Consider the following 25,514-nt stretch of genomic DNA (forward strand, 5'->3'; position numbering starts at 1 on the left):
GATCACAGTGAGTAAGATACACACGGCTGAGTGTCACCTTTGTTTAAAGATGTTGCATGAAAATCTTAATTAGAGAAGATGGACCGATGTGGCCTCTCTGTCAGTACACCCCCACGTATGTTCACCTTTGACATCCCGTTTCTTGAGGAAGAAAAAAAAAAGTTAGTGGAAGAAAGTTTTAAGTGTGACAGCTGCGTACGTTTAGATTTTGAAATTTCAGGTATATACGAGGTCCATTTCACTAGACTTTACGAAGTTTTGTAAATCTCAAAACTTACGAGTCGTAAGTTCCATTTCACTATACTTACGAACGGTACCCTTTGTAAGCAATAAGGATTTACTACAGTAACCCTTCAGTAAAATTGCGTCTAGTATTCGTAACTTTTATTTAATTGTTACTTGAGTTATGAAGGGTTATAAGTTTAGTGAAATGGACCCCAGGAAACAGTGCAGTGGTACCAATTTCAATTATACACAGCTTCAAGTATTGGACATACATGACAACAACTTTCTTGCACTTCCATGACGACAGGTACACAACATAATGGCCATTCCTTTCTCATAGAGTATATAATACAAAATACCTATATATGAATTCATTATTTCCTAAGTTACAGTATCATACAAAAGTTCTATTTCAGTATCTTGGGTGTCTTTAGTACGAGGAGGGCTCTACAAGTCAGTCCGCCATCGACTTTCTTGAGTTCGCTATTAGGCAAGGCTACTCGGCTTACGTTACGGAACCTTTCTGTGAAGATCTGTGAAAGTACAAGAAAAAATTAAAGGAATAATTAGATACAAAGTAGAACAAAATTATCACACATTATACATGTTGCGAAACATTTTAAAGAGAGTAATATGCACTGAACAAGTTTATGTATAGTGGAAATAAATATATGAATAACATATCTAAACAAACATACATATTTTTCTCACAAATGGCCAGTCGCAGAATGGATTATACCAGTTGAAATCCACACACCCCTATGGAAGAGATGATTTTAATCTTCCAGGACTTTTCTCAGCTGTGATTCAGCTATTGCAGTTGAAATCCACACTACCCCTGTGGAAGATTTTGGGTCCACAGGGGGAGTATTTTTTTCAAATGTAATTGGTATGGGTTAATCATTTTGAAACCCATACTCCTCCTGTATATAGTTTTAACTATATCTTCCATAACTGGAGTGAGTAGTTCAGATGGAAGTTGCACAATTATTCCTTTAATTTGAAACTCATACTCCCACTGTGGAAGAATTTAGTTAAATCCTCCACAGGGTTAGTGTGGATTTTAAATGGAATAGCCCAATTTTTCTGTTCAAGTGATAAGCTTTGTTTTAGCTAAATTGCAAAGCGGCAAAAAACACTCAAAACTATTTTTGCCTTGATGTTGTTTTATATGATTTGCAGTTGATACTGCTGGTTGTCAGTTCCTTGTGAATGGGAAATGAACCACATGTAAAGGTGTGTGTTTGAAATTAGTCTTCACCTTGGGACCTGTGGGTTTATCACACAAATGGTACCACACCAATGGAATGAATTCTGTGACTGTGATAATAATTTCAAAACATACTGATTAATTGATAATTGATTAATTAATTGATTCATTATAGCACGAAAGGTTCATGTTGCCAGGATCTTAGACATCACATCAACCAGAAGCGCATAACACATCAAGTGTCCATGAACTTTAACAAGTTCGTTGTCCAGGATGGGCACCTAATTTATGCAAAAACCTGGAAAGGATAATGAATTTGACAAGCATGTTAGTAAAACGTCATATTTTTAAACTACAAATGTTGCTGCAAAATGCTGTTATTTCACTTTACCTAGCAGTCCAGTTTAATAGCTCATTCGGTATAGTGCTAGGACTCTGGTGCATGAGTGTTTGATGCTATAAGTTCAAGCCCCCCGCAGTGTCTATTTCTGTTCTTGTGGAAGGATTGAGCTAGCTTGAAATTCCCCAGGGCAAGGAACATCTATATTTTCCCGGGCTACCCGCATCAAACTCAGGGAGCTGATCCTGGCTGTGATGGTTATTTTATGTAGGCTGACTAGGGTTTGTGGCTGCGTAAAACTGCATCCCTGCATGATGCTTAATGGTTAATAAGGTTGTCTCGTGTTAAATTGGACAGATTTTCTGTAAAAAAAGTGGACATTTTCGCATTACATTTGTTTTCACACTTTTCTCGTTCCAAGCTTTTACCACGAAAATAAAAACGCATGAATATATTTCTTTTGTGTAGAGTTCAATGGAAGTAAACTTAAAATCGCAAATTTAAAAACCAGGGAAACAGTTAAAATTTGGCAAAGCACGAAAAATTAATCATGCAAAAATTTCAACTTTTACAGTAATTTTGCACTACATGTGGCTCTTTTTTATTTTAGTCCTCGTTACACAGTGGCGTAACTAGGGGGCAACATGCCCCGGGCGCTACCAAATCAGCCTCACTTAAAAAAATGCCATTCCCACATCCCCGCGTCTAAGATATTCGCGGGTGTGGGGGTACATTGTAGGGGCGCCAATTTTGTTTCTTGCCCCGGGTGCTACCAACCCTAGTTACGCCACTGTCGTTACAAACCAATATATTAAATTGATCTTTTTCTTTTTTTAATTACCTTATAACTGTCTGGGTACTCCTCCTGTGTACAGTGGATTAGTGTTTTCTTGACAAATAAACAATTAGCAGCATCGTCATCTGGCAGTGTGACGGTCTTGTAATCGTGGTTTGCTTTTTCTATAATTTGCTGTAAAAAAAATTAAAGACAATGAAAAGATGAAATTGAGATTTAAAATTTAAAAATATAAATAAATGTAGATATTTATATAGCGCTTTATGCCGTAAACAGCCTCAAAGCGCTTTACATTTATTCCGCTGTCATTAGAATATGTCGGAACCACGTTTGCAGCCTACAAGTGGCGCAGGGTCCATCAGTACAACGACTGTGACTACCCTTAACAGCTTCCCATTGCACCTGGGTGGGGTGAGGCAAGCGGAAGGCGCTTTGCCTCGCTTGCCTCACCCCACCCAGGTGCAATGGGAAGCTGTTAGGTAGTCACAGTTCCTCATGATACAATCATAATTTCTTTAAGGAAGAAAAATGTCCGCCCAATGAAAAATTCCCCGCAAGAAGTTTCATGAATTCCCCATTGTTTTTCAATGTCTGTATGCGAAATTCGGAGCTGTATGCAGGACAAACATATCTGGAGAGCCATTGTAGGAGTCCGACAGAAGTCGACAGGGTGAGTGAGTGCATGGGCTTCATTGGCTCCCCATACACCAGCACATTGTGTTCAAGATACTGGGTTATGTGTATAAAACCTTAAACAACCTACAATATTAGAAAATTGTTCGAACACTTTAAAGGCCTTATTGGAAATGGTCCCCCTTCTACCCCCGTACAATGTTGGCATGCCCCATCTTCACCATATCTTCTCCCAAAATTGATTGGTGGGGAAAGGGGAGGGGATATGCTTAAGATGAACATTGAGAGAACTCTATTATAATTCTTAGTTTCTAGTGACGCATATAGCATGCGCACTATACTAAGATGAACATGGGAATTACAGTGGGTGTTCGAAAACATTTTTTCCGGGATTGTAGTGCCTGCTTACATCAGTGAACAACCCCCTAACCGTCTGTTCCTGCCCGCTCAATAGAATCTGCCATGGACAACACTTGCTTAGCTGTTCCAAGATCAAACTTAGCTAACAATGATCACTGTTTCTGTGTCACAGCTGTAAAAGTGTGCTGAGGCGTTGTGCCTGCGCGTAGCGCACTATAAATCAGAGCCTCTGGGGCCCATGGACAAGGAACACTACAGGGCCCTTTTCACATCTCCTTTATCCCCTTATTTCATTTTCACTTTTGCTCAGAACTGCTTCATCTATTGATATTTTCCAGAGTCGTCTTAAAACTTGCTTTAAATTTGTAAATGCTATGTTACCTGATGCATTAGGTGAATAGCATACTAAATACCTTGTATATGATCTTGTCTTTACTAGTTTAGAGCCCTTTGTGCATAATCACTTCTTCCCACAGCGATGATATCCGGCCTTGCCATACTCATCATACTCTTGAGATGTAGTGTATCATAAACAGTAATGTACGACTTCTTAAACTATTTATGCATGGTATCATGCTTTGTCCGTCCCTATTCTTACCTTTAGAGCCCTTTGTGCATAATCACTTCTTCCCACAGCGATGATATCCGGCCTTGCCATACTCATCATACTCTTGAGATGTAGTGTATCATAAACAGTAATGTACGACTTCTTAAACTATTTATGCATGGTATCATGCTTTGTCAGTCCCTATTCTTACCTTTAGAGCCCTTTGTGCATAATCACTGCTTCCCACAGCGATGATATCTGGCCTTGCCATACTCATCATACTCTTGAGATGTAGTGTATCATAAACAGTAATGTACGACTTCTTAAACTATTTATGCATGGTATCATGCTTTGTCAGTCCCTATTCTTACCTTTAGAGCCCTTTGTGCATAATCACTGCTTCCCACAGCGATGATATCTGGCCTTGCCATACTCATCATACTCTTGAGATGTAGTGTATCATAGACAGTAATGTACGACTTCTTAAACTATTTATGCATGGTATCATGCTTTTTCCGTCCATATTCTTACCTTTAGAGCCCTTTGTGCATAATCACTGCGTCACACAGTGATGATATCCGGCCCTGCCATACTCATCATACTCTTGAGATGTAGTGTATCATAAACAGTAATGTACGACTTCTTAAACTATTTATGCATGGTATCATGCTTTGTCCAACCCTATTCTTACCTTTAGAGCCCTTTGTGCATAATCACTGCTTCCCACAGCGATAATATCTGGCCCTGCCATACTCATCATACTCTTGAGATGTAGTGTATCATAGACAGTAATGTACGACTTCTTAAACTATTTATGCATGGTATCATGCTTTGTCCGTCCCTATTCTTACCTTTAGAGCCCTTTGTGCATAATCACTGCTTCCCACAGCGATGATATCTGGCCCTGCCATACTCATCATACTCTTGAGATGTAGTGCACCATATACATTAATAGAAGATACATTATAATCTGAGAATATTTTGGCCAAGAAGCTAGCTCCTGCTTGGTTTGTACGCCGACTGATGCCTACGAAAAATTCTCTACCTGCACAGGATGAAGAGATAAAGTGACAAAAAAGTTAAATACCCAAATTGGAAATGCTTATTTCCCTGGAAAACAGCATGGCCGGACAGTAACATGAGTAGGTTTATTTCACCTTAAGGCATGGAAAGCATGCAGATATCACACCACCAAATAAATCCCCATAGAGATATGTACTAAATTCGCCTCAAGATAACATCATTTTTCCTTCGCAAGAGCAACTCAGTTCTTAGCGACAGCTATGATGGTTGAAATTAGCCCTAGCCTGATCCCTCTGACTGGATTAAAATATAGGTTGACCGTCATTATTTTTTACGACTGGCCCTCGAAGTCTATGATGTCCGGGAATTACCTAATTTACCCCCAAAATCATGCCAGTGTTTCTGTACAGAAACGACTGCTTAAAATCATTCAAAAATACTCGATCTCTCCCATCTGTGGTACACTTGCAGGATTTGATATTACTAATCATGACCAATCCAAATTTAGCCAAAGTTATGCAAATTTCAGCTCATGTTAATGCTTACTTTAGGCTATGCATGGCTTTTTCTGAGAAATGCATTCAGGGCGCACGACCGTATAATACTATTTGGTGGTGTGAAATCTGCAGGGGCATAACAAGAGCCTCGGGAGCCCATGGACAAGGAGAGTGCAGGGCCCTTTTGACTTCTCCTTTATCAGCCCTATCCCTAACCCATATCCCACTTATTTCATTTTTGCTTTTGCTCAGGGCCCCTGAACCCTCGACTTTGTCCACCCCGTCCACCAGCTTGCTATGCCCCTGATGGATAGTCTTGCAAATATGGGCTAACTTTCCCCTGCGCCATCTAATATGTCAAGTTGTCCCCTGACTCAAAATACCAGAACAAAGGTGACAAAAATGTGTGCTGTTCAGATTCCTTTGGGCCTGTTTTAGACCAAAATTAACTTTAAAATTTGGCCCATAGACCTTTCCCCGGCTACACTCCCCCTGCGTACGGGCCTGGGTCCACTCCGTTGTACATTGCTTCATCATGAAAGTTGCATTGCCTTTTACACACTAAGATTTCTAAATGCATTCTCTTACCTGTGAAGAGTACATCTCCCCCATCTAGTGTGGCCTTTTGGTCTTCCTTCATTTCTACAACCCTCTGACGTAGGTCATCTTTAAGAATCCGTCTGATTCCAATTACCTGTAAATGAGTAAAACATAAGAAAAAGATATCCACTAAAATCCATAATGCTAATGGTGCCGGTGCTTTAACACTTCTTTCACTTGTTAATAATTATGAAACCATCCAGTATTGCAGGGAAGCATCTATATGAGGAGAAACAGGGGACAGAGTGTCCCAGGCTGAAAAATAATAATAATAAACATTTCTGACTGGGAAAATTGCAGAAAAACAGCTACAATGTAGTACCCCCCAATTAAGACAGGTGCCCCCCAATCAGGGTTGGTGCTCTCCAAAGAATACGATAACCCATGCTAAGCCACTATACCCTATTTTGACCTTATTTACTACCCTAAAACAGCGGAAAACAGTCATATTTTTTATTCGCCTTAAAGCCATAATGTGTGATTTGCTTCACAGCGACGCCTCAAATTTACTCGGATTTCTACTTTTTGTATAATTATAATACCCAGTGGTGTACTAAAATACCACGTAAAAGAGTAAGCCTGAAGTGCTTCAATAACAGTAAAATTTAACTTTTTATATTAAAACCGGGTCTACCTGGTTTTATTCAGAGTTCATCGATCGACTGCTTGCTAACATCTCCTGTGGATGTCAGCTTATGTGTGCACATGTCGAGCGCGATGCTCTGTGCAGTATTACATGTTATGATCGGCGAGCGTAGTACACGCATTGTAGGCGCTGGACTGAAATCGCAATTTTCTTCGTTATACCTCATTTGTTTGGCTCAAAATTTAAAGGGGATAATGTGATCAGTGAAAACAAACATTTAAATAAGAATCTATTCTTTTTGCAAATCACACATTATTGCTTTAATCAGCTTTGACCACAATAGCCACTAGTTAATTAGTGTAGTACATATCAATCATGTCTGACCTTTAAGGTAAGTGTGTGTAACAAAGTTAAGTTGTTTATTGAAAACAGCATTGATTACATGTTATCAATGCTAATTGCTTTATAATTACCCATATCCAACCAGTCAACTTGATTTCAAATAATATATGGCAGGCAAAATTTAATTTGAAGTTATTAGAGCTGAAAATATTGTTCATAAATTGCAATTAGACACTGAGGATGACTTTGTGGTATCCTTGCTGTCAAGGTTGATGTTGTCCACTCCATTGCATCACATGCATCTTATTAGAATCCACCTTGACAGGAATGGGATAGTGAAAGGAAAAAAAAGCGTAGTGATTTATAGTGCGCTACGCACAGGCACAACGCCTAGACGTTGATCCACAAGCCTCAGCACACTTTACAGGTTGTCGCTGACCACTATGGCCCCACATCATTCCATAAACCATTAAACAACAATTCAGGGACTTTGCTGCTTCAAGAGCGCACACCCTAGACATTCCACAAATAACCATCGCAATCAGAATCAGCTCCCGAGTTTTGTACGGGTTACAACGAGACAAATTAGCAGTGAGTTCCTGGTCCAGGGGAATTTCAAGCTAACTCCTGAAAGAGGTTCAATTAAAACAAAGAATATAAGAACTTGATGTATTGAACAATAATTATGATACAAGCAAATATAAAATAAATTGCCAGATCCTGAACGCCCCAAAATATTTTTAGGATATTGTGTGCTGTTAAAGTCATATTGTAACATTTGCTGAGGAGGACACCATCAATATTTTTCATAATTCTGTTTTTTACACAATTATAATGTACGTTATTAAACTAACATACCCTGCAAAAATCAAGACTCTAGGTGCTGTAGTTTAGTCAAAATCCAAGATTTTAAATAAAACGCAGGAACCGTCGTTTAATTGTTTCGATGGAAATATTAGTTGAACACATACTAGATGTTCATAACACAGTACATACATGGCGTGCGGGACACTAACACACACATCATAGGAGAGTGCCATAGCACGACCGATGGAGTGACACGCATTGACGACATAGGTGCTAATAGTAAATTCCCATTTTCTTTGCTTTACCTCAGCTGTACAGTTCAAAATTAAAAGGGGACATATCTGACAGTAAAAGCAATACTAATCAATTTTTTATGAAAATGTTACAACATGGCTTAAGGGATCTAAAATGAGCGTTTATTGCGTTTCGACAGTATTTTTTGTGGGACATGAGAGCACCTCAGACCTATCGAATTGCATTCTGAATACGAAGCATGTCTTTCTGATACCAAATAATTTTCATTTTTTTGAAAATTACAATATATACTAAATTTTATGACAAATTATAAAAATTTGATATTTTTCAAATTTTGATATATAACAGTCCTCGAAGTAAATTATATAAATCTAATGATATATTCAGTAAAAGTGTATGTAGCAGGGAGGAAAAGCCGACGGTCAATTGAAAATTTTGACCTTTCATATTGAAGATATGGATTTTTTTCCCAAAAAGGCCTAATTTTTTTTTTTTTTTTTTTTTGGGAAAAAAATCCATATCTTCAATACGAAAGGTCAAAATTTTCAATTGATCGTCGGCTTTTCATCCCACCTACATACACTTTTAAGTATAAATCATCAGATTTATAAAGTTTACTTCAAGTACTGTTAAATATCAAAAATATCAATTTTTAATGATTTGCCATAAAATGTGTATTAAATTGCGAATTTAAAAAAATCCAAATTATTTGATATCAGAATGACATTCTTCGTATTCAGAATGCAATTCGATATGTCTGATGTGCTCTAATGTCCCAAAATAAATACTGTCCAAACGTTTATACCCCAGCCCTTAAAATGAATAAAATATTGAATGAAAAATATTACTGGCATAAGGTTCAGGAACATATTGAAGGCTATTAGCATATCTGAGGTCTTACATGATTGTGCACAACACAAAATATACAGTATAAGTCAATATGGCGGATGATATAAGGGTAGGGTAGATTTAATTTGCAGTCATCAGAGCTGAAAATTGGTCAGTGGTCATTGCTGTTAGATTAATTGAGTTGATAAGTCTTCCTACTCTGACCTGTCTAAATGTGTAAAGATTTAAAAAAAAAAGAAGTAAGGTGCTTGTTTGCCAAGGTAAATGTTGAGTGAAAAAAAAAATTTACTTGGGAAAACCAAAACTTATGGAAGGGGGAAACAAGCTTTTTTTTTCTTCTAAATTGCATGGCTAACCGTGAGTTCATGTCATTTTTACTGTGGACAAGTAATACATAACTTTTTTTTTAAAGACTATACTTGTTAAAGTTGCTCTACTATGAACAAGTAATACATACTTTTCTTTTTAAAGACTATTCTTGTTCAAGTTGATGAACTGCATTTACAATGTCTTACATTTTATTATTTATTTATCGACTGTTTGCTCAACCTGTATTTCAGTCTCAACACGGATGTGACAGATTTAATGTATCTTATTCTATTTCAGTTGTTTTAACATCTATCACACCTATCATGCCCCCTAGCATACATATCCCTAGCTATCCCCGACTCAATCCATAGACTATAGACAGTGTACGTGCCCTATACAAAACGGACATAGTTATCCACTCATTATTGAGGCCGTGTGAGAACATAACACCTTATAACCTTTTTCTTGTGGATTCAGAGCGCAGTTAGGCCAAGAAAAAAAAATTGTTTGCTTGCCCTCAATTGAATTTTAACAATTGGGTCGGTCGGTCGGGATTTCTTCTTTTTTTTTTCTTCTTTTTTTTAATTACAAGAAACTCTATAATGTTTGTATTAATTAAGGCTCAAAATATTAAAAAATCAGACAATTTTGGTGTCAAAATGAATCAACTAACATTAGAAAACAACTAAAATGTTGAACACAAGTTCTAAAATACATTTTTTTACATCTTCAGAATGCAAAAACTTGAAAAGAAAAAAAAAATTCAGGAATTTCCAAAAATAGGGTCAGTATTCTTTTGTACAGTAAATAGAAAAAATTTCCAAAATTAGGGTCGGTCGGTTGAGGGCAAGCAAACATCTTCTTTTTTTTTGGCAATAGTGAAATATTTTATGAGAGAGAAGGAGAGAGAGAATGACAGAGACATGAGACTAAGAGAAAGGGGGAGAGAGAATGAAGAGAGAGCATTAGAGAGAGAGAGAGAAAGAGATGAGAGAGGTGGATAGGAAAAAGAGAAGGGAGAGAGGGGGGGGGGGCTACAATGTATATGCATGCATAAAATAAAAATATCACATTCACTAGCTTAGGTATCTAAGTAAGGAAGTTTAGAATATACATACTGTGTAAAGAAATAAGAATAAGAAATAAGAATTCCCAATTTCTTATATTTTTTGACCCAAGGGCCTAAGAGTAAAATTGTTCACTTGATTTACTGGGAGTGGCCCTTGCTCTTTATCTTCAATAGTGTGTATTTTTTGTTTGTTTTTTATTTGCTCCATACACATGCCAGCATGCTTATATAAACTTTTAAACTTGGCTTGAGCAAGTTGCTTGAGCCTGGTCCCATCAGGGCCCAAGTGCATGTGTCCGCACACACCAATTGGTTAAACAAACAAACAACAAGCAAATGAAAAAAAAAATATGCAAAAATCATAATGCAGTTTAAAAATAGAAATGCACCAATTAAAGTGTAAAAATTTTATGTTTGTAATAGTGCATTAGTGCTTATTTTTATCTTCAGAATCAATTGCTGCAAACATTTGCTGCAGTTTTCCTCAACATTTTGAAAACTAGATCTTTTTATGGCTAGTGTGTGAACCAAACAATCACATAACAAATACAATGCTTTGGATGATTCTGTTGGGTTATGAAAATATTTCCAGTAACATTTGTATAGCATTTTTCAATCTTTCCTATCATTTAAATTCCTGCAAGTTTTCTTATTCAAAATTCTAAATTTTGTACATGCATGTTAAACAGCTGTACACTGACCAATCATCCAGGTTTCCTGCATTCTGTAAAGCACAATATTTTAGTAGCACAAAATTGTTCACTTTTTAAAAAGCACCATCGTTTTTGCTGCATAAATTTTTCCAAAATTGCTATATTTTCTTTAAGGCCATCACGAAAAACATCTATTAATGGGCTTGAATTTTTTTGTGAATCCATGTCACTTAATGAGAAATTTGTGAAATATTCATACACACAAATATTTCATGCTGTGCAGTATCTCTTAGGCCAATGGCTATATAGCTAATTGATATGAGGGTCATCTCCTATGATAGATGGATGTCCATACAATGTACATGATTAGCCATAATGCTATCATATCCAGTGGCAAAATCCTTACCACCATTAAAAGCAGGTTGGAGGGGACCATGACCTGGTGGTGTTTACACTAAAACATTGAGCGTGTTTATACTGAGCACCTCGCATTACCGCGAATACACCTTCACCCGCATTTCAATCCTCTCGCATTCACTGGGTCGTTTCTACTGCGCTGTTAATGCAGGGTAACAATTCACTACCCACATATTTAGTGTGGGAAGGCGGAAGTCCAGCAAATAGTTTTGTGACCTTTCAAGGTCAGATTTTGAATGCTCACACTGTATTATAATAGGCTAACTTCTGGTGTCAACCGCAAAATAAATCACCCGTACTGTTTCTACTGCGAACGTTACAGCAGTATTAACCACTATTAACCACCTCAATAGGTGGTTGACGGATTCACTCGCATTACCAAGATTAACCTTCACCCGATCTGTTTCTGCTGGGGCCGTTACCGCGTATTCCTCGCATCACCCCGAATTCACTCGAATTAACCCGCAACCGTCTGCTCAGTAGAAACACGCTAATTGAGACAAATAAAGCTGACACATAAGAGAAATGGTTTAGGTTCTATATAGGAGATACCAAGGCTTGATATAAGGGGAGTCATTTACACCCTGTGTGCATGATGTATCTTGTGAGCAGAGGTAGCGCAAGCACAAAAAATCAAAGGGTCTAATATTTAAGGGATCCAATGAGAATTTAAGGTCACTTTCAACTTGTGATTTAAGGAGTCAAAAATGGCCAAAATAAAAAATAAGGAGTCCCTGGACGCCCAAACTCCTTATTATGCGACCCCTGTTTGTGGGGGTGAGGGGGGGAACACCCAAAACTTTTGTTTCATAATGCATGAACCATAAGACTTATTGGAAATGAGCGATTATTGGCTTCCCGACTCATTTCCTATAAGATCAATGTACACTGCAGTTTTTTTAGTTAAATGGCTAAAAATGGACAAACATGGCTCATTCCACTCGCCTTAACAATAGTAACACTGTCGATTGTTAAACAAAGACAAATCAAAGATTTATTATCTAGAGAACTATGGATTGATACAAACTTCACCTGTACAGCATTTGACATATATATATGTGACATATAGAAAGTGTAAGGTTACCGTCAAACGATGCAGACATGAATGACAATGTTATGAGTTACCCTAACAGCAGTGAAATTATACATCAACTTTCAGCCATATCAACAAGCACTGTCAAAAGTGCCCTATATATGTCTATCAAATTAAAATTAACTCTCTCCACATGGGTCAACTGCAGACGACTAATTCAAAATTTTCTTTAAAAATTCACAACTTTTAGAATTGTACATTTACATGACCAAATTTGGAATCAACATGGAAAGTGCATTAAAACGAGTACAAACAAGCCTAGTATTGGTTCAGTAGTTCTTAATATAGCTCTTGATATTTTGAGAAAATATCTAAAAAGTTACGACTTTTTATGTTGATGCCTTAGCATGCAGACCATTAAGCTTTCCAATGCCCTACTTTCATCATTTATTCAAAAGACCAATTTCATTTTTCTTGTATAATACAATGAATATGATTTAATTGATGATCCACATCAGTGACTGTATTTTTTTCATTATGAATTGTTAAATATTTCAATTTCATTTGAAAGATTATATTTTTTGAAGATTAGGTCCATGGAGGAGATTTAACTGAAAGGCCAATGCGGCAAAGGTGGCCAGCCACCCATAAAATCAATGACATCAGTTACTTTTCATATTATTGTTTGCCACTCACTTAAGGCACCATTACACTTCAAAGGACAACCACTTTTATGGTCAAAATCAAAATTTAACATTTCTGCTATCTACTGAAGATAGCATTGATATCAGCAAAAGATATCTACTAAAGATAGCATCACAGAGCACGGAAAGGCATTTTGCCATATACTAAAGACAGCACCACAGAACACAGAAAGGCATTTTCCTATATCTACTGAAGATAGCACCACAGAACACAGAAAGGCATTTTTCTCATATCTACTGAAAATAGCACCACAAAACACAGAACGGCATTTTCCTATATCTACAGAACACAGAAAGGCATTTTTCCCATATCTATTGAAGATAGCATTGCAGATCACAGAAAGGTATTTTTCCCATATCTACTGAAGATAGTTACACGGAAAGGCATTTTCAGATATTTTCACATGAAGATAGCACCACAGAAACACACACACCCCCCGCCGCCACACCCTCACCACACACACATACCATATTAATGACATGACAATCTTTTTCCTTATTCTTCCAGCCTTTACAACATGCCAATTATGCTACTCATTTCCTCTAAACACACACACTACACATTGGCAACGCAATATGGATAATAATAGCAGACACACACCACCCATTCAGCATGCATATGTAATTATGATATAGCTTTATGTTACTACAAATGAACTGTCAATTGCTCATATGTACAAATTATGCAATGGGATATACAAATTGAAATCCATATACCCCATATGGAATACATGACCTGAATCTCCCACACAGGGGGTGTATATTTCAAATGGAATCACCCATTCTGGTACCCCATTTGAAATTCACACTCCCTGTGTGGAAGAGTAAAGTCGTATCTTTCATACAGGGTGTATGGATTTCAACTGGAATTGCCAAATATATTGATGGTGCATTGGTAGGGTGGGTAATAGCGATGGTATTGATAATATGCTTACGCCTGAGGACACCATATACACATGTACAAGTGGGGGTACACAACAGTACATTACATACGGTTTCCTGGGATTTTCTATTCTGTTAAATAAGCTTTCATAAGTAAGCCATTTTGAATTATGGTATAATTGCTTACACAAAATGATCTGTCAACTGTGCTCTGTGTATACAGAATGGAATAAAATAATAGGATAATTGGATGGTTATCTTTGCCTCTGGAAGGAAGCACATACAAGAGACTTGACATACAGTACATTTGTGTATATGTATGGAATGAGCACAAATGTTCAGCATGTACATCTGAAATTACATTTTGAGCCAAAATAATACAAAATAAAATGAATAATAAATCACAGTTAACCATCTGGATGTTTCTTTAGTCTTTACATTTACATTACATATTTTCATATGTTAAAATAAAAATTGCAGTATATCCAAATTTTTGTGGCGGTTTAATTTGTGTGCATTTCATGGTTTTACATAAGCCCACAAATCGAACACCCCGCAAATCCAACACCCCGTGAATGAACTTAATAATGAAGCTGAATTACTAAGCTTAATTATTACGAAATCTACAACCGCAAAATCATCACCCCGCAAAAATGTTGGTGAAGTTCATAGCCTCAAAAATATCTGTGTGTAACAATATTGGCTTATACTAGCCCTACTATAGGGCCTTTTAAACACTATACCAGAGAACTGCTAAACCCACAGATATTGCTAAAACCCAGTGACCACTCCACCCAAAAGGGAGTGGTCACTGGGTTTAGCAGTTCTCTGGATATAGCCATATAGCTATGATACAGCATGGTTTTGGATCACCACAATCTAAAGGCCCTATAGTAGGGCTAGCTTACACAGGATGTATACTTGCTTACTGGCGTTCTTTTAACAAATATTGTGTTCTGTGTCTGGACTTCATGTTTTAATGTTTATTTATTGAAATAAAGTTGATATGATATTTGCATTGATATTCTACCCAACGACTTGAAACAACTTGCAGAATGTACTTTTTAATCCTACACATAGCATGGAATGTTTTGAGTGCCCTATTTAACCCTGGTAAACATGTTTTAGAATACAGAGGAGACATGATCTTCGGAAACCATTTTGAGAATACAAAAGACTGAACTTCAAAAGTAAGTTCCTGTGTCAGATTTAAGGTTAGCAACTATTTTAAACTGTTGCAATTTGGTAGTTCACAGCATCTTGTGAATGGTAGTGAGCTTTGGAAAAATGTATTGATCATTTCATAGCGAGTGTATGGTAAGAATTCAAATATCACAGATATACTTTTGTAGGTCCTGTGGTTCTTGAGTTATGTTGTAAAGAGGGCTGAAACATATATAACTCATTAACAACAATAAATCAAGCAAGTTTTTAAAGTATATGATTTGTAGAATGAACTTTTGCAAAACATCAAAGTGTTATTTTTCAATAATAAAATGATTTAGATAATGAAAATCAATTTTTAGGCTGCTTTGACCAACAATACCTCGTCTACCCTTAATCCCACAAATTATATTTGTTCAATTTCTTTGTGATCAAGTTCATGAGAAAACTTTAATTTTAAACTCTAAAACACTTTTTGCCTTTTTTTTTGGCAAATTTTGTTAGATTTGCAAATTCAAGCATCTGCACCAGGTTTTATTGCATATGTGATCATTTTACGTAATACTTTTAAGAACAGACAAACTATTAACCGATTCCGTCCAAAAATGCGTCACTCAAGTTCAATAAAACGCTATCAGTGGTAATGTTATCCACAGACTACCTGTAAATAAATCCATACATTGCTCGTCACATCACAGAGTTTAATGCAATATCAAATATCTTATTGGTCTCACGACATGTATAGTCAGTGTTGCCAAATCCATGTTTTAGTAGCCCAATTGGGTGACTTTTGAAGTTCTTTCTAGTGACTTGTGACCATTCCTGTCTCATAGAAACTAATGGTTATGCAAAAAAATTGGGCTAATTTTTGACATTGGTTTTTGCCATTTTCACTATGAAACCAAAGGTATAGAGACAAATTGGGCGACTTTACGGACATTTGCCACGCCATTTAGGCTGACATATGTTGGCAACCATGAGTACAGTACATTTGTGGCGGTAATGCATATGTTGATTTTGCTATTGGGCAGTACGTATTGACACTGCCAAGACACTTTAAGGGAGACAAAATCCATAGCTTTTCCACTGGGCTAATCCAAAAAAGCAATAATTTGGAAGGAGAAATTAAGAAAATATGGTGAGGAACCAGGTCAATTTGGTTCTGAAAAGAATCTACAATGTAGTATAACCACAAGGGTATAACAGTTGTACAATATACAAGTTGCACTGCTGAAGTAGTGTGAGCCCTAGGCATTTGTCTTGTTACAGAAAGTTTCAGTTTCTTGCCTCTTGTAACAATGTGTCAAAAGGAAGCAAATAGAGACAAAACAGGCATTGCATATTAGAATACTTTTTAATTAAACAACACCAAGAAAATTCTGTCCTGATTCATTGCTGACAGTAATTTTAATCAAATGCCTTCAGGAGCAGATCCATGATTTGAAGTTAACGAATAAAGGGGGCATTACGTACAGTGGTGTAGCCAAGAGGGGGAAACTTGATGGAGATTACCCCTGTGAGAAGACTCCCCCCTCCTCCTCCTGGGATGCTGGTCGCCCTGATATTTTAAGATTTTGATGCCTTTTTTGTACTTTTTAGCCCACTTTAACATTTTTATCAAATTTTGCCCCAATTGAAAGTAGCCTTTCCTCTCAGCCCCTTGCTGCCATCCAGTAGCGTGCACAGGTTTTCAAAGTCGGGAGGGGGACATAGGTCTCAATTCCCCCTACTGTTCTAAAAATTTTAGCTCGCTTCACTCGCCGTAATAGCTAATTCCACAATTTCCCCTGACTTTTTGACAAAAGTGGCGGAGCATGTGTCCCCCCTTTGCGCACACCACTGCTGCCACCCCTTCTGAAATAGTCCTGGCTAAGCCACTGATTAAATGTGGTGCAGTAGAGTGCGGGAGGGGTAATGAGTAGGGCTCTGGAATTCTCGTCTGGTTCTGGTATTTATTCCCAGCTATTATAAATGTAAAATGAGACACATGTAGCAGTTGACAAGTGCACAGTTTAGATGTAGATGCACACATATGTGTTTTTGCCCCATATGAGCAGTTTAAATGCTGTACATATCCTTCATCTCTTCAACATCATCAACATCCTCAAATATCTTATTGTCATTAGCTATTAATATCATCATTATTACATGTATTGATTTTATTATCATTAGCATATATTACCAAATATTATCATTATCATCAACATTATCATCAGCATCAGCTTTGTTGTTATTTATTTCCTTTCTTTAACCCAAATAAAAGCATGCAATTGGAGTGTGTACATCAAAGAAACAATTTATAGCTGGTATCGCGTAGCAAAATGCTACACAATTTTATCAATTTGCTACACAATTTTGGAGTTGAGTAGCACTTTTATGCCATAGACTCACACCAATACTTTGCTCACACACTGAAGTATGTGAATGTACCAAGAGAAAAGTAATGAAAGCAAATTTTGCTGTGCATAAAGAAATGCTTAATTCCAACACTGGAAACAAATATGCAGCCATCAAAAGTCATTTCATGACGGTCAAACAAATATCGTTGTCAACATTGATCTACGTAATTCATTATTTATTCACTTTTTTTTTAGCCGAAATGCTTCACGACTATGGCTATGCGATGTTAAAATACTGACCTTGGGTTTATATTTAGAATGTATTGCACCAGGAAAATTTAATGGTATGGAGATGGTGTTGGATGTTTGTGTATTTCTCATAAAATACTCTTTGTATTTTCATGCTGGCCACTTATAGCTTTCAGACATACATGTAGTTGGTTAAGGAAGCTGATGAAAATGATCTGCAAAGCCATAAATCCTGCTGATCATCATCATGACTTGTTATCACAATGGAAATTTGCAACGTTGAAGATTCTGAGTTTCCCTTCACCAAAAAACTTTAAATTAATCAGTCAAAATGCGGCATTTCAACGCAGTCTTCAATTTGTCAATTTGACCAATAAGGAAAGGAGGCATGCTCCAGTTGTAGTAATTGAGGTGAATTCAGAATGCATTCCAAGTCAACAAAAATGCATAATTTTTTTACCACAAAAACACATTTTTAATTTAAATTTTTCAAAAATAGCAATTCCAATGGCAAACGTGGGCATGAATTAATGACAGTAGAAACTCTACATGACATGTCTAATAACAACATCAAAATGGCCTCAACGTGTAATCCGACAGAAGAGTGACCAATTCCTCTTAATCCGTAACATGTTTTTCTCTCATCATATCCGTGAGGAGGAATTAAAATATCACCACAGGATGAGCAGTACAGATACCAAGACATCTAAATAGCGTTGATGTGGATGTTTTTGCAGATGTAATTTGTCTGTTATTGAGCTAACATAAAATGTGATGTGATCAAGCAAAATCAGTCAGAAGTCAAATATATTGATTTTCAGATATAGCCAAACAAAGACAATAATTTTTTTTTTGTTGCGTATTGTTTTGGAAACACTTCAACTGTTCATATCTTTGTAACTAAATGTTCAATTTCAATGGGATTTTCTGCAAAATGTATAGCTTTGCAAATGCTTTAATACAAGCATGTAAACAACTAAAAATTAAATATGAGAGGTGACAGTCACAGTTGGGTGCATAACCAGCATCAGCATTCCGGGGAGGGGGGCAAAACCAGGGTTGTTAACAAATTTCACCCTCCCCCTCACAAACAAAATTGTACAACTTTTTGACAATGGTGCCCACAACTTTTAGTAGTTTAATGTCCCATAGAAACCAATAGTCAAGATTAAGATATATTTTTACCGGACTGGGTGCATTTTAATAGTTTCAAAATTTTAGTGAATGGAGCCATTCAACATGCATTGAATTTATCATGATATGACCGTCACCATTAATAAAATTTTAAAACTATTAAAATGCACACAGTCTGGTAAATATTTGGCGTTCACTTTTCAAATTTCATGTTCAACAAGTGGCAGGTTTTTGCATGGTCGGTCAGGTTACAGGAAAAATAACATTAATTTTGTTTGGCCCTAGCTGGCTTAAATTTGACATCCTACTTTAAAAATTCCACAGTAAATTTGTGAAACTATGGATGTGATTAAATGTTTTAGTACCGGTATTAATTATTTTATTTATATTTGACCAGTTACATTTGCATATATATCTCAAACTGAGAAAAATTAAAGCAGTTTTTGCATCTGAACCCTGTCTGCTTTCAAATGATTTCATCGTTCCTACATGTAGCTCGAATCAGCTGAAATCACTAATAGCACAATTCTTTATACTGGCAATCAATTGGGATACTCAAGATGTTTTTTTAACCCATTACTAACACACACATATGTAATCACAAATCAAACTTTTACAAAATTATTATTATAGCTCAAAATTGTGAGATCATATTAAAATTGTCATGACAAATGCTTTCACATGAAGACAAACATGCCTTAAATTGGTCACAAGGTTCTTAAATGGCTGATTCCAAATTGGACTCAACAATGTGATTTTCAACATAATTTTCTCATCATTAATTTTTTGCTCTTCCCCTTCAAACATTTCTGCTTGTTTTTTAATTTTCCCTTACACACTAATAATTTTTTATTTTACCAAATGCGGAGAAGAAAGTAAAATACATGAAAATTAATTTAGTGCAAAAATTTCTGAAAGTAGTTCAGGTATTCAGCATTAACAAGTGAATTAGCGCTGTGCAATTTATAATTCAATGACCCAGCTGATTCACACTCCACTTTAAGGAGTGAAATTATTCTAATAATAATGAATGGTGATCTAGACATGCTTATCTTCAAATTTAAGCAGGCAGCCTTCTGCCTTTGCCTTCATCATTTTCACTGTAGAACTGGCTGGTTTCTCAGAGAGTAGTGCCCTCAAATAATGAGCATGAATAGCGAGTAAGGGGCCCCAAAGCAGCCAATGAACCTGCAAGCACTGAGACTGTTGGTCATCAGACAGCATTGAGCCAGTAGCTATTCAGCAGACAATTGCAGATAATGATTGTAAAAACATTTTGTAAATTAGTTAATGCACATATCAAATGCAACCCCGGCCCCTGGGGACCCGGCGATGGTCCGGGTCTTGACATCATATTACCCGGGATTTGACTCGAAATGTGTCCCGGGGAGCCGGTGTTGGCGGGACTGGTATAAGACTTGAGCGTCAGCCAAACCCCGGAAATTGGGCTGGGATTTACCGGGGAGGGCGGGATTATGTCGTAACTTACTCGGGTTTTCCAACCAGTAAAATGGGTCGTGAACATGGCCGTGGTTTGTAAGTAAGGATGCCCGCATTTATGGGCTGGTGAATCCTATCACTTCGCCGTACTTGAGCCGTGGATGTATATTAATAATCCACTGAGTCGTCATATTAATGTTACTCATATAAATCCATTCCAAAAACAAAATCTTGGCTGTTGTTTCCATATTATGCAGTAGGCTATGTATCTGCTATAAAGTTTAGCATGTTTAACCAGACCACACCGGCTTCTTGACATGCACGTGAAAACTGCTCATTGCTATATGCTTATTTATGCTAAATGTATCCACCAGCCGAGAGTAAAGTTTCAAATTATTAGGCCTACACTCAAAAACAAAACGGACCGTGATAATAAAAGAATCCATGATACTTTTGTGACATCTGCAATCGACTGCTACATGGCCATAATACTTAATAGAAGGCTATATACTACAGGTAGTGTACGAGTCATGTTCTTTATAAATTCTCGAGCTGTATTTTTCTTCTTTAAACAAATAATTATAGGTGTATGATATAAAAATTGAATTCAATGTTTTGTGTTAATATACAGATTTTCAAAACGGTATTATATTTTCATGTTGGAGGGTTTAACAATATCATTATTCCCAAATAGTTGAAAAGAATGTTTTGAATAATATCCTCCCATGGCAACCTCGTGAAACAAAATATTAATAACTTGTGCGCCAAATGTTTGATAGATGGTCATTTGATTTTAAATAAGATACAAGGTAGGCCTATTTGGATGGGGTATGGGCCTTTACAGAATAGCCTCATTATAATTGAAGTTGCATTTTGGATTGACATCAAAAAAATCATATATAGGCCTATAATATTATGTGCTTAAAATGTTTATGCAAAGATCGAACATTCGCCACTCCCGTATCCTGGACAGATATAAATGCAGTGATTTGTTTCGTTCATATCTTTGATGTTTGTAAACATATAGACCTACATGTAGGCCCTATATCAATATGATATTCCTAGTTTATTAACAGCATTTTCCGACCCGCCATTCATGCCTCGTAATATTTAAAACAAGCATGCATATTGAAGTCGTCCCTGCAGAATTTTGAGCCCGCATGACAAGATTACCGCGATATTAAAACCATATTAAGATCCAGGCCTATATCCAATGCTCAGGGCGGGAACTTGGACCGAGGAATACCCGGGTTTGCATCGGTTTGCATAGGATATTCGCCCGGGGGCCGGGAGTGGCTGAGAGTTTTGCCGGGTGGGTCCGGGACTGGCCAGGTGTTTACCCGGACTTGAACTTTTAAACCCCAAATCCACGCCCCACGACCTGCCATCCCGGGTCCCCAGGGCCGGGTTGCATTTGATATGTGCATAAGTAGCACTGTCATTGTCTACATTATTGGTGTTTCAAGCATTTTCAATCAGTAAAAACAGCTTCCTGAGTCCCTGAATACCACCTAAGTGAGCTTGAATACCACACTAGCTTTCAAATTATGAGATCCAGTTCAAATCAACAAATATTTTTGAAATAGCCACAATTTGTCCAGAAAGGAAGAGGAAAAGTGACTTTTTTTTTTGGTTAGGTGGATTTGACAAAGTTGTGGACAAATACTTTTGGGTTATAATGTGTATGATGGCAGAAAAAAAACCCTGTTAGGTCGAATTTCTCAAAACTTGGCTAGTGCTCAGGCTTCCTAAGCCAGCAGGCTAGAAGCCCTACCAATGAGGATCTATTTTATTGGTTTAGCTTTCTAGGTAATGTACGATGTGATATTGTAAGCACTGATATATAGGACTATTTGGACCTGATGACTTAGGAAACCTGATGACTTAGGAAACCTGATGACTTAGGAAGCCTGAACATTAGCCATGCTTCGAGAAACCGGCCCATTAATATTTTTTTTGACAAATGCCTGTTAACGTGTCTTGAGAATAATCTATTTTGTACATGGTGAAAATACAATGCTATGTCTAATAGACATTGTCTATGTGAAGTGATAAATAATAATTATTGTAATGTTATGTACATATCATGGTACAGTGTATAGTACAATATTTTTCCAGATTTTCAGTTTCACATTTTTCATTTGCAAGAAGTGGGTGCAAATATAAATCCCACAGAAAGTCACATCAACAGAATAGTTTTCAGCTGGTAGAACAACAAATTCAAAGCATGTGCACAATAAATGCTCTGTATTTTAAAAGTTGTGAAAAATATAGCTCCGTAAAAAATTAATTGCGGGAAATTTTTGTAAGGGTTTACTTTCTACGCTTTTCACTGTCGGACAGCTCCAAAATATTTTAACCTCCGCAAAAATATTTATTACACACAGTACTTAATGTGAATATATTTGAAAGCACAAATTAAACAATCAATAAACTGTCCAGAATTGATGAAATCGCAAAAAATTAACCCAACGAAAATATCCCACTATAAAGTATTTAAGGTACATGTACATGTATCAGTGATGTATACTGCTGGCATTTCACACATACCTGACTTACAGGCACAGGAATGATAGCATCAAAACCAGAGAAGATATCTCACACTTCCCACAATGCATCAGTTTTCTATGCATGTAGACTAGGCATGTTCATCGCCACTTTTTCAATATCGTATATCGCCAGCAAAATTTATCGCGATAATCGATAATGAGGGAAGCTTAAAACCATTTTATTTGACCAAGTTTCTGTTTCGAAAACGTGAAAATATTGTTACATATTGTTAGTCTGTATCTGGTGGCGCTATTGCTGGTATTGTCACTGGCGCAATTGTTAGGTTGGTCACTCTCAGTATCGTCTTCTGTATTATCTGCCTGCTTTTCGGTTTTCAATTGAAGACACATTTTTACCATCAAAATATTGTGGCCTGTCAAACTATTATCGCGATGAAAATTTATCACGTTAGTAATAAAGACATGGATCTTTAGTAACAAAAAGTAGTACATGTATCCTAATCTTGCAAATTATGGTACTTCGCTGCCTAATGACCCCTGTTTTTTTTTTTTTAAGCCAGTCTATTCTCAACATGACAAGGTATGTTTTACAGGGAGTCTGTAAAGAAATAGGAGTGTCATTTGATTACATGAGATGGCGTAACATGTTGGATTCTGGGAAGGGTAAGTCATCTTCTCTGGATCAAAACATAACAGAGTGTCATGCATGTACATGTATTTACTGTGTGCATACACAGATCACAGAATTTCATGTATATCTTCTGAACTCATATTAACAAAATGAAAAATTAATGATGATGATGATAATTAATAGGTTGAGTGAATATCTGCTGCATGACTGGTGACATTCGTGTGAATTTTAAAGCGTAATGAGATCCGTCATTCTCCATGCAGGAGAAAATTGATTGATCAGTCCATATAATGTTTAAAGCTATAATGTATGATTTTCATCAATTTTCATGTTGTTATTCTTTACTCAAAATGCTAAAATAAGAACTGTCAGGAAAGGTTTCTGTCCATTTAAGCTGAAATAACAAGGTAAAGTGAAACAAACCCCATTGGCTATTTTGCCCATTTAATAATGTGGAGTTCTATAGGGGACTTTGGTGTGAATTTTAATATTGCATTTATGTCAAAATTGCTCTGTTTACTTGACAAAGGGCAATGAATTTGGCTGATCCCATTTGGGTGCAAGTTGGGACATGTGTAAGCATTACAAATATGCCAAAAACTCAGATTTGAAAAAAAAAAAACCAATTTTATAATTTTTATTATAAGATCATACATTTAACTTTAAGATTTAATGTGTTACTGCAAGAAAGCTCAAATGCAGACATCTTGTTCAACCTGTGCATGATGGACTTTTCTCTTCTGCCACTATACTCTCACCTCATCTTCCTCCACATGATCCCCTCCTTCTCCCCCTCCTCCGCCACTCCCCCTCCTCCTCTCTGTATTCCTCCTCTTCCTATTCTGTCGCCCTTCTCCAATTCCTGTTATCCTTCTCAATACATTACTTTTGACAGTGATAAATACACATCAGTTGTCGATACTTGCTGACCTACCAGACATCATCAAGTGACGATGATATTAAAACATTGACTCCTGCTAGGCATTAAATTAAACAGCAACTGTCTACAACATTATTATCCTCTTCAAAGATAGGCTGTACCTTTCTACTCAAGATTACCATACATCTTGAACTTTTCTTTCACGCCATAAGCACATGGACCAGACCAAAAATGTATGAAGTGCACATAATATTTTTCTAGAGGGGGCATGGGGAAGGGTGGGGGGGGGGGTGCAAAATTTCTTGTTAGAAATCAAAAAAAAGAGAGGGCATCCTATAATTTTGGCTACAGTAGAAATTTCATTTGAATGAACACAGCTGCCAACAGTGTGATGATTTTAACATACACTGTGCGATGAACTCCTGCATGTGCGTAATGCGTATAATACTGACGTGAATCTAACTCAGTCGTTTGTGTTGTTTTGAAATAAGATCGCGTACATCTGTTGGCAGCTGAGTTCATTCAAATGGACTTTTTACTATAGTTAAATGTTGGTCGCTCAGGCTAGTTAAATTTTATCGCTCGGGCTACTGGGTTACATTTTAGTTGCTTGACTCCTGCTAGGCAATAAATTAAACAGAAAATGTCTAGAACTTTTGTTCTCTTCAATGAAAGCACACATCTACGCAAGACTAATTACCAACACATTGAGACAGTTGTTTCGTTTGCACATCTTTAAGCGTGTGCGTGTGTACGCCAGCACTTTGAGTGAATGGTAGCGATTTCAGGCTGTGCATAATGAAATGCACACTGATGATGTCACTGTCACATCAAGGTGAAAAATGGTATACATCTTGGAGTCTCCTCATGCCATAAAGCAGATGGGCCAGACAAAAAACATTGGTAGAGTACAGTACATCTGAGGATACCGAGAAAACCAATACAAGGAAAGATAATAATTGTTAAGAGTACAACATCATTTTATAACTATGTAAACATTACTCTGTACAGATAAGTTAACAGCATACCA

At 36.8% G+C, this 25,514-nt stretch overlaps 1 protein-coding gene across 2 annotated transcripts in view; it reads right to left on the reverse strand.

Annotated features, from left to right (window-relative positions):
- Window positions 1-307: 307 nt before the first annotated feature.
- The window catches only part of LOC140138843 (N(G),N(G)-dimethylarginine dimethylaminohydrolase 1-like), a 218,124-nt gene continuing 192,917 nt past the window's right edge, over window positions 308-25,514 (reverse strand). For both annotated transcript variants that reach the window (XM_072160613.1, XM_072160614.1), the window contains 4 exons: window positions 6,220-6,325; window positions 4,963-5,156; window positions 2,617-2,745; window positions 308-758 (listed from right to left, as the gene is read on the reverse strand). In XM_072160613.1, the coding sequence (XP_072016714.1) occupies window positions 633-758; window positions 2,617-2,745; window positions 4,963-5,156; window positions 6,220-6,325 (555 nt within the window). In that variant the 3' untranslated portion in view covers window positions 308-632. The remainder of the gene's footprint in view (window positions 759-2,616; window positions 2,746-4,962; window positions 5,157-6,219; window positions 6,326-25,514) is intronic.

This window comes from Amphiura filiformis, chromosome 18 (genome assembly GCF_039555335.1).
Source record: "Amphiura filiformis chromosome 18, Afil_fr2py, whole genome shotgun sequence".
Taxonomy (NCBI): Eukaryota; Metazoa; Echinodermata; class Ophiuroidea; order Amphilepidida; family Amphiuridae; genus Amphiura; species Amphiura filiformis.